The following is a 14622-nucleotide window of genomic DNA, read 5'->3' on the forward strand; positions in this document are numbered from 1 at the left end:
CCTTAGTGTCCCAGGCTGCTGAACCTTGTGATCTGTGGGCGAGCAGACTGGAATGGACAGTCTGAATGACTTTTAGATTCAATTTCCTGGGAAATCAATAATGTGAGATACAACACAGCATAACAGATGAGTGCATGCCTTCTTAAATCAGAGCAGATCACCATGTTTTGGCTGCTGATGACCTTGGGGAGGGATTTCACTGTACAGGGGGTAACGTAGCTCCTACCTCGGGTTGTGAAGGGATGTAGATGGCTAAATCTTTGCTTTTTTTTTTGGTACTGGGGATCGAACTCGGACCGCGCACTTGCAAGGCAGGCGCTTATGCTGCTGAGCTAAATCCCCAGCCTGATGGCTAAATCTTTATACAGTGATTCACATACTTGTGTTTGGCACATCACATTCACTGTAAAGGCTATATATATATGAAGATTACTTCCCTTTCGAAATGAGGACAACTCAAGCAAAATTAGGTTATTTTTAAATGCACATTAATGTTATCAGTTGTTTTAGAGTCATTGGAAAATTTATTTTGAATGTTTGGTGAATTTTAATATTCATTTCATTTGTTTCTTCATGTTATTCTATGAAGGGCGCATGTGGGAGACTCAGAGCAACACACAGAAAAGACTTTAAGTGTATAATAATTGGCACAGCTGGGAGTGTTGTTAGAAATGATAGGCACTATTTCACACCAGGACCTTGTCAGAATTGTCCCTCATTTCCCCAGACTACAGATCCTTGTGATGGGTGACCTTACAATTGCCCTGATCATGTCAGAGTCACACAGAGGGAATATCTCAGATGTCATATGGTCCAGTTAGTTAAAGAACATTTAATGTTCCTTAGAGGGACATGGCACATTGTCTCTTGTTTTTCTGCTCCAAGTTCCTTCTTGCAGGGGAGATGAGGAGAATGTAGGGAAGGCAGTGGATAAAGAGATAAATAAACTGGGTTATTCTAATTTAAAATAGCTACAGTTTTATTGTATTAATTTTAATCTTTCCTGTGACTCCTCCCATAAGTCCAAATGATTTCTTAAATTAGAACCATTATTCTCCCGCCTCCAGAGAGCTCAGTGCTTGGCATGTCCTAGCAATTTGGAAAAAAAGAGCTGTTTTATTTGGAAAGTTTATTCTTCAGTAATAAGACAGTCATTTTTAAAAAACCTGAATGATGGAAAGGGAGAATGTACCTATTGGGAATGCCTGTGTGTTTGAAATTTCATGTAACAAACATGTATGTTATTATGACCGTATATTTTTAAAATGTTCAAAGAATTTTTTTTAGAAAGGGAGACATGAAAATTTACATTATTTTATAGCCTTTTTCCTTTTTAAGACTACTTAAAAATGGCTTATTCTAACTTTCATAATTCCTGGAGTTATATAAGAAACTTTGCAATATTATAAAAAGAAGCTATATATATATATAAATGAATTTTTGGTGGTAAACTTTTGGAGAATTATGTAATTTTAGTATGAGTGCACTAAACAATGGTATGATTCAGGTCCTTGGAAAGGTGACACAGATTCTGTTATGATGCTCAGAAGGGTGAATGATTTAAATCTTACCAGTTGCTTATTTCTGGGATCTTCCACATGCTATTTTTGGACCACACTTAATGGCCAGTAGCTGACACTGTGGAAAGCAGAAGTGCAGGCTATGGACTTCCCTTGAGTCAGGGTCTCTTTGACTTTGGTACAGGAGAGTCTCCTGAGGGTGGGGAGAAGTGAGGTGGGAGTAAGAGTTACAAACCTGGTCAAGTTCCATACTTTTACATAAGCGAGGTTTAATTCTAAACCTAGAAGACCTGTTTTAAATAATACTAATTTCAAATTAAAATGTATTTTATTAGGTGGTTGCAATCTGAAGAACAAATCTACTCAGTCATTAGAATATTGTGCTGAGTTACTGGGTTTGGACCAAGATGATCTTCGAGTAAGTTTGACCACAAGAGTTATGCTAACGACAGCAGGGGGCACCAAAGGAACAGTTATAAAGTAAGTTTCCTTGCTCCTTGCTTTAGAAAATCTTGCCTTGCAGTTTATCAAGGAAAAAATTTTTGAGAACACTGAGATTTCAGGTTGATCTTTTTATATCCCTTGGATTTTTTTTTCATTTTAATATTTTAAAAAAATATGTGCTAGGGGCTGGGGATTTAGCTCAGTGGCATAAGCGCCTGCCTTGAAAGTGTGTGGTCGTGAGTTTGATCCCCAATTACTGATAAAAAAGGAAAAAAAAATCTGTGTTTGGTAGATCAAAATTCTGTACATTTGATTTCCCTTGTCTGCTATATAAATACATAGAAGTTTGAGTGGCTCTTAAAGTTTTTTTGTTTTTTGTTTTTCAAGACACAGTCTCACTGTATAGTTCAGGCTGCCCCTGAACTCACTTTTGCCCAAGTTAGCCTCAAATTTGCAGCAGTCCTCCTGCTTTAGCCTCCCAAGTGCTGGGATTACAGGTGTGTGCCACCACACCCAGCTTAAAAGTTTTAATAGCTATTTTCTGTACAGATTTAAAATTTATAAGGTAAGAGACAGATATACTCTTGCACAACTAGAAGAATATGAGTTCATTATGTAAATCAATATCGGACTGTTTTAGGCAATGGGTCATTTAACTTTAAAAGTGATTTTCATGCAAATGATGTGAATTGAAACTTTTACTTGGTACAACTTTAATGGAGTATTCAGCAAATGGAATTTTTCCTTGTCCTTTGAATTCTTCATTTAGAGGAAATTGTAAATGGGAAGCAAATAAAGGCCCAGCCTAGGTTTTTAAAGCTAGTAACTAAGGGCTTATATGTAGATTATGCCAAGGTATATGTACAGTTTAGGCTCAGGACCCTATACTTCATGCATTTATATTTTTGGAACTGTACAGTGAAAATGGTAATTAAGTTTCATTTGTAAGGAAACAAGGTCAGATCCCTCTTTCCCTTGTAAATATGGCAGACTGAAATAATGACTTATTTCAGAAATATTTAAAAATTAATGTAAGGATTTTCTGTTCATGATGAAATATTTTTGTTTTATTTATTTTCTTATATTTCTCTGTTTTTTAAGAGACTGAGCCTGGCTAGGTTTTCCAGGCTGAGCTTGAACTGCTGGGCTCAAGCAGTCCTGCTTCAGCCTCCTATGTAGCTGGGACCACAGGTGTGTGCTGCCTCACCGAACTAAAGATTTTTGAAAAGCTTTCAACCAATCAAAACTTTTGCTACCTCTTATACTTTTAGAGAAATTAGGAAGGTGTGCTTTGCCTGATTTTTTTTCTACTTGTAAATTATTATTATCATAAAGAAAAGCTCTGGGGAGTTTATAGAGCAGTACTTGAGTTAGTCGTTTCTTCATCTCTGTGACCAAATACCTCAGAAAAACAACTTGAAGGAGGAAAGATATTTTGGGGGCTCACTGGCCAGGGTTTTGATCTGTGGTCAGCCAGCTCCATTGCTTTCAGGCCTGCGGTGAGTGCAGCCTTGTGGTGGAAGGGTGTGACGTTGGAAGCTGCTCACTCTTTTTTTTTTTGGTACCGGGGATCAAGCTCATGACTTGCCTTGCAAGCGACCTTGCAAGGCAGGTGCTTATGCCGCTGGGCTAAATCCCCAGCCCTGCTGCTCACTTCTTGACTGGTGGGAAGCAGAGAGGAAGGCCTCAGGGAAGATTTCTGCAGTGTCACAGGCCCAGGCCCACACCCTCCAACTGCACCGAAGTCCTAAGTTTCTGTCTCCTCTTACTGTTGCTCAGGTTATGATTCTGTCTGTGGATCTGTCCATCCTCTGGGGAAGTAGGTGCCTTCACCAACCATCATTCCCCATAGCCTGCCTCTGAGCACCTGGCACTTGGAAGATGTTTTCTATCAGTGCTGGGACAGGCCTGCTTTTGCTTAGTTCCTTGCAGGGTGCCAGGGATGGCTCAGAAAGGCCAGCAGAGGCCCTCAGATTTCTACCTTCTTTCGAAGTAGTTCTTTTTGTTTCCTGGATGGGGTAGCCATGAAAAACTCACTTCAAGAGAAATTTCCATTGCAGGCAGTGTAAGCAGGAAGCATCCCATTTATTGGAGACTCAAGTATTGGGCTGACCTAAATATTTGAGCTTTAAAAATACCTCCATGTTTGATTTTTTTTTAGGGCAGAAACTTGACCCCAAGAAAGATAATAAAGTGGTACCCGGATTTCCCCTCCAAAATAGGGCATCCTTTCATGTGTGAATGGAGCCATTGTCTTTCAACTAATGGTAACTTAAGAGTTTCTCCTATGAAGCAAGCCCAGACTTTCTGTAGATTGACAGATTCCACAGAGTTCTACCCCCAAAGCACATAAATATCCCCAGTTGCAACCTGTAGCACCCCTTTGTCTGGAGGGCCCATACTCCATTTCAAACATGTTTTCTATTGTTATTTTTTAAAGTTTATTTACTTGATTATTTTTTATGATATATATTTACTGTGCATAATGATCATATTCATCATGAGGAATTTATACATATATATCTTAATTCTTATTTTCTCCTTCTCCTCCCTGTCTTCAGCCTTTCTTTCCTTCCCCACTGACAGAAGCTTTGTTTTTATTTTTCCCTTCCATTCTGTTTTTTAATGTCCTTTCCTCCCTGCATTCCTCTTCCCATTTGTACATGTTTTCCTTCTTCGCGATATCTATCCTCTGTTCTGCAGCTTTAGGTTTCTCACAGAAGAGAAACAGTGTGATATTCAAACTTGTGTGCCTGATTTATTTCACTTAAAATTATGGTCTTCCAATGCATCTGTTAACCTACAAGTAACTTAAACTTATACTTCTTTAGGACAGAGTAGTACTCCACTGTGTGTATAAATACTATATTTTCATTGTCCATTCTTCTGTTGATGGTCATCTAAGATTTAGCTACTATAAATTGTGTTGCAGTAGACATGTGTGAGCATGTATCGCTGTGGTATAATGCTTTTAACTCTTCTGGTAAGATCCCTAGAAAGGAAATAGCTCAGTCAAACTTCTAATTTTAGTGTTTTGAAGGATCTTTACACTGATTTCCACAGTGGTTGCAGCAGTCTATACTCCTACCAGTAGTGGAAAAGAATTCTTTCCCCCTGCATGGCCCCACCAGCATTTGTTGATTTCTTGATGATAGCCATTCTTTCTGGGCTGAGGTGGAATCTCAGTGTTCAGACTTGTTTTTTAAATTCTGCCTGATAATCCTCTTTATGCCCCTTAAAAACAAAAATCAAATTTGACTTGTTTTATTTTGGGTCTCCCATTGAGCCCATGCTTAGCCCAGTATTTGGAAATTCTCCTGTCCCAGCTCTGTTTATGAGACTGTTATTTTCCTCTAGAAAATTAGCTGTGTTTCTTTATCTGCAAATCTTATTCTGTTGTATCTTGTACTTAGATATGTAGTAGACTTAGGCAGCTCAAATTTAAGATACAGACTTTTCTTTTTCCTAAACAAGGAAATAAGTTACCCAAATTTAAAATCATATTGAATTAAACAGTGTCTCTTGCACTTAGGAAAGTCTAACAGAGGATTATTCCTCTAAGTAATCTTTATATACTCAGTGTGTAAAGTGAAGTGTAAAGCTGCAGTCAGTTTAATTTGGTGCAGAATTTAACTAACTGCTGTGGTTCTTTTCTGGTGCTTTCTCCTTAGCTGCCTTCCTCTGTGCTGCTGCTGCAGTGAGTGTGCCAGACGCTCCTGGCTTAGGGCCTCTGGCTCCTCACTGCACCGCTGCGGCAGAGTCTTTCCTTTTCTCCTCTAGAGTCCCCCTGAAAGTGGAGCAAGCCAACAATGCCCGGGACGCGCTCGCGAAGACTGTCTACAGCCATCTCTTCGACCACGTGGTGAACAGAGTGAATCAGTGTTTTCCTTTTGAAACATCCTCTTATTTTATTGGAGTCTTGGATATTGCTGGCTTTGGTAAGTTAGATTCTTTGTGAGTTTGTGTTTGTTTGGTATTTATTTTCATACATTGAAAACATGTTTAAAAACTCTCGTTAATGTCTTCCACTCATTATATTGTGAGTTACATGCTGATACTGGTGTCTCAGAACGTGACTTCCTTGGGGAGCTGACACTCCACGGCCTCACTTCTTGTTAGTGTGCGTGGGCTCTGTGTTCAGCGGGTTCTGTTTTGGCAGGTCCATGCTTGTATGCAGCATTGATCATTGTTACTCTCCTTCACTCCTCCTGCCCCGCCTTGCCCCCCGGTTTTGCATTTTCCCCTCTTTAACACTGTGTGTTTGGGACAGATACCAAACACAGTCCAAATGAGCACATGTATGTATTGCATCTCTTGTCTTTTTTCCTTTTCCTGTATTCTTCCTCCTGTCTCCCTCATCCCCAGATCCCCTTCCCATCTACACAAGGTTTACCTCCCTGTCTCTTATCATGTAACTTTTTATTTTGCATTTTAAATTATTTGTATTTTGGGTTTCTCGTATAAGAGAAACCATGTTATATTTAATCTTGTCTGATTTATTTCACTTAGCATTGTGGTTACAAGGTACATTCATTTTCCTACAGATGACATGGATTTATCCTTCTTTATAGCCAAGTAGTATTCCATACCACACCATACCGTTTCTCCATTTATCTGTTGATAGGCATGTAGGCCGGGGAAGCTGATGCTTTAAAAAAGGACTCCTTGAGGATAGTGTTGCTTACACTAAAGCTAAGATTAAAACATATTGATTGAAATCAGTGTAGTTAAGATGCCTGTATTCCCTTAAATGAATAAAATGAATAAAATGAATGAATGAAATAAAGATAAACTCCTGACCTTTAATAATAAAGATAAAGCCACTAAAACCATTGACTAATGTGTAGTCCTGAGTACAGGCTTATGTAACATAGAGACCAGTGATGAGAAACCTTTGAGAACTTTGAGTGGTAGCAAACTGCTGGCTGTGGCCCTTTGTCATAGTTTTGACCACTACTGATAGAATTTATCCTCACAGCTGTGTGTAAACTTCGTTGCTAGTGTCAACAGCACATAGTTATTTCTGGTTCATTTTTCATCAAGTGAAGAAGACACCACAATAAGTCATTGTGAATAACTTTGGAGGTGTTTAGCCAGATGTTACGTGGATTGCTGAATACAGTCTGTGTTCTGCTGGGTGTTGAGTGATTGTGCTACCAAGATTTCGAAGCAAATCTGGTGGTTTTTTAACCCTGTCATGTGGGTGTTCTACTTCGAAAGGAATGGTAGTGTCTCTTTTGTGATTTGTTTGCCTCTGTTGAGGGAAAATTTATGTTTTGAGAGGAACAGAGTTTTGTTTTCGATGTGTATATTTAAAAATATACCATAAATTATTACCTTTAGTTCAGAGGCAGATGCAGCCCTCTCACTGCCTTAAGATTTCACTGTCTTTAGTTATACAGATTTCTTTTTAGCCCTCATCGCAATCTGGGAAATTTAGATTTGTAATCCTGTGGAAAAGTTACCAGAATTTTAGTGAATTAATTCCAGTCTACCACTTCTAGTGCAGTACCTGGTGAGAATAAAGACATTGAGGCGTATTTATCATTATCAGGGGCCAAAGGATGTTAAGTTTGGAACAAAGGCCTTGACCCAGGGCCTAACCTGGATTTTGTTCATTTATAAAGAAGAGAGTGGCTTGAGGACCAGTGACTGTGAGAATAGTGGGAGATATGTGAGTCCTGTGAGCTGGGCCGGGTAGGAGGCCTGAAAGCATCTCTGCAGTACACAGAGAGAAGGATATGCGGAAAGACCAGTCTGCATAGCACAGTGGAGGTGCAGTTAGTGTTCAGGCAGTGGTGCCTTAGCTCTGACATGCAAACTTCTGCCCTGGAAAGTCATAGCCTGTTATCTTGAGTCCCAAACGCAGTTGACACCCCTGGAGTGGTAAGTCTCCATCCCACCCAGCTCAACAGTGTTTAGGGAGTCACAGGGCAAGGAAACAGCCTGGAGACTGTCACCTCGCTTCAAAGATTGTGGAGGAACACCTGTTTGATTCTCCTTGAACAAAGAGTAATTACCTCCACTTTGGCTAAGCAGCTCTATTTTCATGTACTGATGTGTACAGAGACGGCTAAACCATTTCTATCTCCTTTCAGTTGCTTCAATCTAAGCAACGCAAATAAAGCTAGAGTTAGCCTAAGTGGAGGTAATTATTCTTTATTCAAGGAGAGTCATCCAGGTGGTCTTCCACAAGTTATATTTTTCTTGATCTGCGGTAATTTTTCATACAACATATACATAGAACATCATAAAATTTCAGAGTTTATGGATCTTAAAACATTATGTAAGATAATCTCTTAATTTTAGAAAGGACTCAGTATCCAAAATGTTTTTGATAACTATAATTTTACAGATCAAGCACAAAACAACTGTAGAATAATCACGTTTTAAGTCATTTGTGCTTTAGATTACTTTCATACCTGTTTTAAAAACTGTGACTGTTGTATTTTACTTTATAACATTTATCTCATCTGACTGACACCTTTTTTGTCAATTGGAACTAGATATCTTTAATACTTAAAGATAATACTTTTATTTTATTTTGTTTTTTGTTTTTTGAGACAGGGTCTCACTATGCAGTTCAGGCTGGCCTTGAGCTCACTTTGTATTTGTAGCCCAGGCTGGTCTCCAATTTGTAATGATCCTCCTGCCTCAGGAGGGTGCTGGGAGTGCTGGGATTACAGGCGAGAGCCACCACACCCAGCTAATACTTAATTTTAATGTCTAACAAAATTTGTCTTGAAATAAAAACATTTAGGGAATGTAGAACAGGTAAATGAGTTTTGTAGCCTAATCTTAAATTATCGTTGTCACAATAACATTTTATTGTAAGACAAATTTATATGAACTTGCTCTGATCATAATGACTCTTGGTTCTGGTTTTGTTTTCAGAGTACTTTGAACATAACAGTTTTGAACAATTTTGTATCAACTACTGCAATGAAAAACTCCAACAATTTTTTAATGAAAGGATTCTGAAGGAGGTAATTGTCATTATAAACTATTTATGTTTTTTATAGTTGAATTACTATTTTGTTAGTCTGTTTTCAATACATAAAAACCCTTTTCTTGGAGAATTGGTACATATGCATGTTGCATCTTAGTTTTTACCTCTCCTTCCTGACTTTCCATCTCTTATCATCCCCAGATGCACTTCCCATCTCACCAAATCTACCTCCCTGTGTCCTGTGATCTTCTTTTCTTTCATTTGTACACTTCAGATTTACTTAGTGATTGCATTCATCACAGGAGGTTTGTACCATACACGATCCATCTTGCTGCTTTTCCCCATTCTCTTCCCCTCTGTTTTAACCATCTTTCCTGCTTATTTACAAAAGCTTTGTTTCCATTTTTTCTTCTATTCTTTTTTTCCTTGTCTCTTCCTTCCTTTCCCGTTCTCCCTTCCTTGTTTCTTTTCTCTTTGGAAATTTTCTTCCTATTTCCCAGAATCTATTACTATGATGTGTCTTTTATTTTGTACTTGAAAGTATTTATACTTCGGGTTTCTCATGTAAGAGAAACTGTGCAACATTTGACCTTTGTGTGTGGTTTATTTCACTTAGCATTGCGGTTCTCAAGTCACATCCATTTTCCTACAGATGGCTTGAATTTATCCTCCTAAATTTTTCTTTTCTTTTCAAGTAAAATGGAATTTCTTATTTTAAGATGGAATTCCAGTGTTGTTTTGATTTGCCTGCCTGCCGTCCTTCCTTTTGTCCTTTTCTCTCCTTCCTTTCCTTCTGTCTGTCCTTCCTTTCTTTCTTTTTCTTTGCTTCCTTTCTTCCTTTCTTCCTTTCTCCCTCCCTGTCTCTCTCTCTCTCTGTTTCTTTTTTTGTTCTGGGAATTGAATTTAGGACCTTGTGCGTGCCAGGCAGTTGCTGTACCCCTAAGCTATATTACTGGGCATGATTTGCATTTTAGTGGCCCAAGATGGTCACTATTTTTTCATGTATATATTAACCATTTATAGTTCTTCTTTTGCAGATGTCTTATTCATTTCAGTGATCCTTTTTTTTTGATACTGGGATCAAACTCACAACCTCAGGCTCGCCAGGCAGGCACTTATGCCCCTGAGCTAAATCCCCGGCCAATAATCCATTTCTTTTATTGGCTCTTTTGTTTTTGTAGGATCTAATTATTTGAGTTCTTTGTATATTCTAGATGTTAGTCTTCTGTCCAAGGAGTAGATGGCAAAATTTTTTCCAATTTTGTAGATTGGCTTTTCACCCTGTTGGTTGTTTCCCTTGCTATGCAGAAGCTTTTTAATTTGATAGAATCTCATTTGGTGATTTTTTTTTTTTTGGTGTCATTTCTTGAGCAGTTGATGTTCTGTTTTGAAGAGCCTTGCTTACAGTTATGTCTTTAAGAGTTTGACACATTTTATCTTCCAGTAGATTTGGTGTTTCTGTTGTAGTATGATTTCTGTTTTTACAGTCAAAATCTTAGTCCATTTTGATTTGATTTTAGGGCAGGGTGAGAGATAAGAGTCTAGAGTCACATTTTTCTGCATATGGATAACCACGTTCCCCAGCACCACTTGGTAAATAGGCCATCTTTTGTCCAACGTATGTTTTTGGTCCTTTTATCAAAGATCCCACAGTTGAAAGTACCTTGGGTTATTTTTGCATCCTCAGTTCTGTTCCATTGATCTACTGTCTTGTTTCATGCTAACTACCATTTTTTTTTTTTTAGTCACAGTAGATTTAGAATACAGTTCATTTGGAATTGGATTGTTACCTCCTGCTTTGTTGTTGCTGCTCAAGGTTTTTTTGTCTGTTACTGATAAATTTTAGGAGTTTAAAAAAATTTTTTTTTCTTCTTGTTTAGTAAGGAAGGCTGTTGTATTTTGATTGGGGTTGCATTAAATCTGTGTATCAATTTTGAAGGTATGGCCGTGACAGGCGTACCTTTCCATTTTCTGATCTCGCTTTCCAGAGGTTTTTTTTTTTTTTTTCAATAGAGACCTTTTGCTTTCTTTGTCAGGTTAATTCATAAGTAATTTTTCTTGATACTATTGGAAATGATATTTGCCTTATTTCTTGCTTGGTAGATTCATTATTGGTGTACAGGAACACTGTTGATTTTTGTGTGTGGCATTTGAATACTGATAGCTTGCTGCATTTGTTTCAGTTGTAGGATCCTTGGTGAAATTGAGTCTTCTATGCAAAGAATCATGTCATCGGTGAATAAGGATAGCTTGATTTTTTCCTTTTCTATGTATATTCCTTTTATTTCTTTATGTTGACTGATCTTGCTAGAGTTTTGAGTACTATATTGAATAAGAGTGTTGATAGTGAACATCCTTGTCTTGTTTCTGATTTTAGAGGAAAAGCCTTCAGCTTTTGCCTGTTTAATATTATGTTGGTGGTAGGTTTGTCATAAATTTTATCAGATTGAGACAAGGTTCTTCTGTAACTGTTTTCTTCAGGTTTTTTTTTTTTGTTTTTAATTTTATTTAAGGAGAAAAAAGAAAAAAAAACAGAAAAAGGGTACAAGTTATACAGAATTTCAGAAAAAATAAACAATAGGAAATCACTAGTTAATTACATATTGTCATCTTAGAAATAGTTGTTGCAGTTACAAAATTAAAGCATATAGAGGGGACTTTCAAACAGTGAGACTGCAAACAGTTTTGTTCAATAATCCAACAAAACTCAGTAATATGGTTATCTATCTTATACACTTAAATATATATATGCAGTTATGTCTTTTACAGAACTTTCTTTTCCTTTCTTTTGTATAATGACAATTACACATTTTGGGTTTTATTACTCCCACAGTTCTTATTACTTTTTTTTTTGGAAGAAAGTAAAACCAAATGTGACATACCAGGACAGAGTCAGTCAAATCAAAAGGATGGACAAAATACATAATGTAAAAACAAAATACAAGGTGATCAACAATGGTTATCATAATGCCTCTTGTTATCTTAAAGAGAATTGCCTATGTCATCAGTTATAATAAAATTGAACAAAACAGTAAAGAATAAGACCAATAAAACCAAAACATTGGAGACATTAGAGGACTTCAAAAGAAGATAATAGTCAACCAGAATGGGCGTCACAATGAATTTTATTGTCTTCATAGTTGTTGCCTATACTTTCAAACTTGGTACTATCAAGCATAACAGAATAGAGGAAAATCAGTCAAAACAAGATGGTGACAGCAATACAGAGTTTCAAATCAAGTTAATAGGAAATCAAAGTGGGTTACTATAATGTATCCTATTTTTTTATTTTTCCCTTAATTAAAAAGAAAAATAGAAAAGTAAATAATTAAAAAAAAAGAGACTGAGATAAAAGAGGGCATAACAACAAAACAGCACAGGTCAAAGCATAACCATTTAAGCAAAATAGTGTTTTACCACAAGACATCCTGACATAAAAGTAGTTACCATAATGTCTCTTTCTTTGAAATCTTTGAGTATAACTTCGTATACTGTAGTACCAAACATATCAAGACAATGTAAAACCACTCAAGAGAATGACAGTATTACAGGGTATTTAGAACCAACTATCAGAAAATAAACAATGGTTTCTGTATAATCTCCTTGTCTATAAAAGTTTTTGCTTATATTATCACATATAATAAAATCCAATAAGATACAACCTGTTAAGACCGATGGAGACAGAAGACTAAAAGCTTGATGGGACTTCAAAGCAAGATGATACTAAATCAGCACTAGCTATTATGATGTCTTGTTTTCTCCAAAATGGCTGTTCCTACCATCCAACCTTTTCTGCCTCATTTCTGTTGAGCTCTTTTTCTGTCATTAGTTGTCAGTGTGTCCTCTTCATTTCGCTTTCTGCTCCATTCATTGTGGCCGCTCTGCCACTGTTTCTGGAATCTTGGTATTTTTCATTTTTAGAATATCCTGCAATAATCTCTGTAGAGTTGAATTGGTGGTTGCAAATTCCCCTAGTTCCTCTTTATCCTGGAAGCACCTTGTTTTTCCATCAATTTCTAGGGACAGTTGTGCAGGATATATCAATCTTGGCTGGAGGTTATTATCTTTCAAAGCTTGAGTTATTTCCCCCCACGCTCTTCGTGATTTGATGGTTTGTGCCGAGAAGTCTGCTGTAATTCTGATGGGTGTTCCCTTGTAAGTGATCTGTTTCTTGTCTCTGATGGCTTTTAATATTGTTCTTATATTGGATTTCTGGAATTTTGATTATTATATGCCTGGGTATAGCTCTGTTTGGGTTTTAGGTGGCTGGGGTTTTGTATGCCTCATACATCTGAGTATCTTTACCTTTTGCTAAATTAGGGAAATTCTCCTGGATTATTTCTGTGAATAGTTTTTGTAGTTCATTTGTTTGAGTCTCTACTTCTTTTATGTTCTTAATTCTTAAGTTATAGATCCGCTTATCATTTTCTAGTCTTTGTATTATTGCTGTTTGTTTTCTTGTTATTTTTAAGAAGTTTTTCATTTCATGCTCCCACCATACAAATCTGTCCTCCAGTTCTGATAATCTATCCTTAGTTTCTTTCAAGCTGTTATGGCAGCTTTCAATAGAGTTTTTAGTTTCCTGGTAATCTCTTTGAACCTGCTTCATTCTACATTTTCTCTGTTTTCTCCATCAAACAATTCTCCCCTTTTTTTCTGTTCTTCCATTCCACCATCTGTTTTTTCTTGGGTGGTGCTTAGCATTTCTCTAACTATTCTACTTATTTCTTGATTTATTTCATTAAATACTTCATTTTTGAACTCATCTATAAGGCTCCGGAGATATCGCTTTATGTCTTTAGGTGCCATGTCTGATATTGCATGTTTTCTGTCTTCATTCTCTTTTGCATTTCCTTTCCTAGATCAGTGTTCTCAGGATTGAGGACTGAGGACCCTTTCTTATTGCTCCCTTTTCCCATACTTTTTGTTCCTTCCATACAAGTGTATGTAGGAGGCCCAGTTTTTTTTTTTTCTCTTTGTCTGTTGCAGTTTGTTTGAATCCGCTGACTAGGTGTTCCCGTCCACTGCAGTGTACTAGGGACACACAGACTTGGGCAGCCTCTGCTGGGCCCGCCCCTCCAGGTCAACCTACTGAATGCTTCCCTGCTAGGGTGCACCACCAGTTGCAGGGACATGATTTGCGCTAGCCTGTTGGATCTTAGTTCGCGGCGTCACCAGGCCAAGCACTCCCCACCACCACCACTCCTGCTTGAGAGGGGAATAAGCGACTAAAGTTACTGCAGGGCCCTGTTTAGGCTAGTCTGCTCGTTCCCAGAATGTCCTCTGTTGGAGCCTCCTGGTCTATGAAAGGATCCCCATTTCTCTCACTCACCACAGGTCAATGCAGGGCTCCCTGCCAGTCTCTCAACACCGTTTGATTCACCGATTCCAGCTCTCAGAGCTTTCGCGCATCTCTCTCCCTGCTGTGCGGATTGGGATGCAGTATCGGCAGCAGGCAATTCAAATCGCGGCTTCCAATGGTGTGGGATCCAGCTTCCGCACTGACATTTTATCTGTTCCTGTTATAGCATCAGGATTGCATTTCCGGTTGGTTTCTCTCAGCTTACTTCAAATTCCTGGGTTGGCAGGGTGCATCTCCCCTCGCATAGGACTCCTCACACAGCACTGCTCCTGGATTCTAAACTGGTAATCTCAGAGAGCCTCCGGGGCTGCTTTTACTTGTCTGCCATGTTCTCCCGGAGGTCTTCT

The 14622-nt window shown here is 38.0% G+C and overlaps 1 protein-coding gene across 10 annotated transcripts in view; it reads left to right on the forward strand.

Annotated features, from left to right (window-relative positions):
- Myo6 (myosin VI) overlaps window positions 1–14622 on the forward strand; it is a 160455-nt gene that overhangs the window by 93281 nt on the left and 52552 nt on the right. For all 10 annotated transcript variants that reach the window (XR_010039917.1, XR_010039918.1, XM_013141780.3 and 7 more), the window contains exons 12-14: window positions 1856–2000; window positions 5745–5902; window positions 8859–8950. Coding sequence is in view for 8 of the 10 variants with exons in the window: in XM_013141780.3 (XP_012997234.1) it covers window positions 1856–2000; window positions 5745–5902; window positions 8859–8950 (395 nt within the window). In the remaining 2 variants the exon portion in view is untranslated. The remainder of the gene's footprint in view (window positions 1–1855; window positions 2001–5744; window positions 5903–8858; window positions 8951–14622) is intronic.

The sequence above is a fragment of the Cavia porcellus genome, unplaced genomic scaffold (assembly GCF_034190915.1).
Source record: "Cavia porcellus strain 051 isolate PalLab524CR breed Dunkin Hartley unplaced genomic scaffold, mCavPor4.1 scaffold_16, whole genome shotgun sequence".
NCBI classification, from domain to species: Eukaryota; Metazoa; Chordata; class Mammalia; order Rodentia; family Caviidae; genus Cavia; species Cavia porcellus.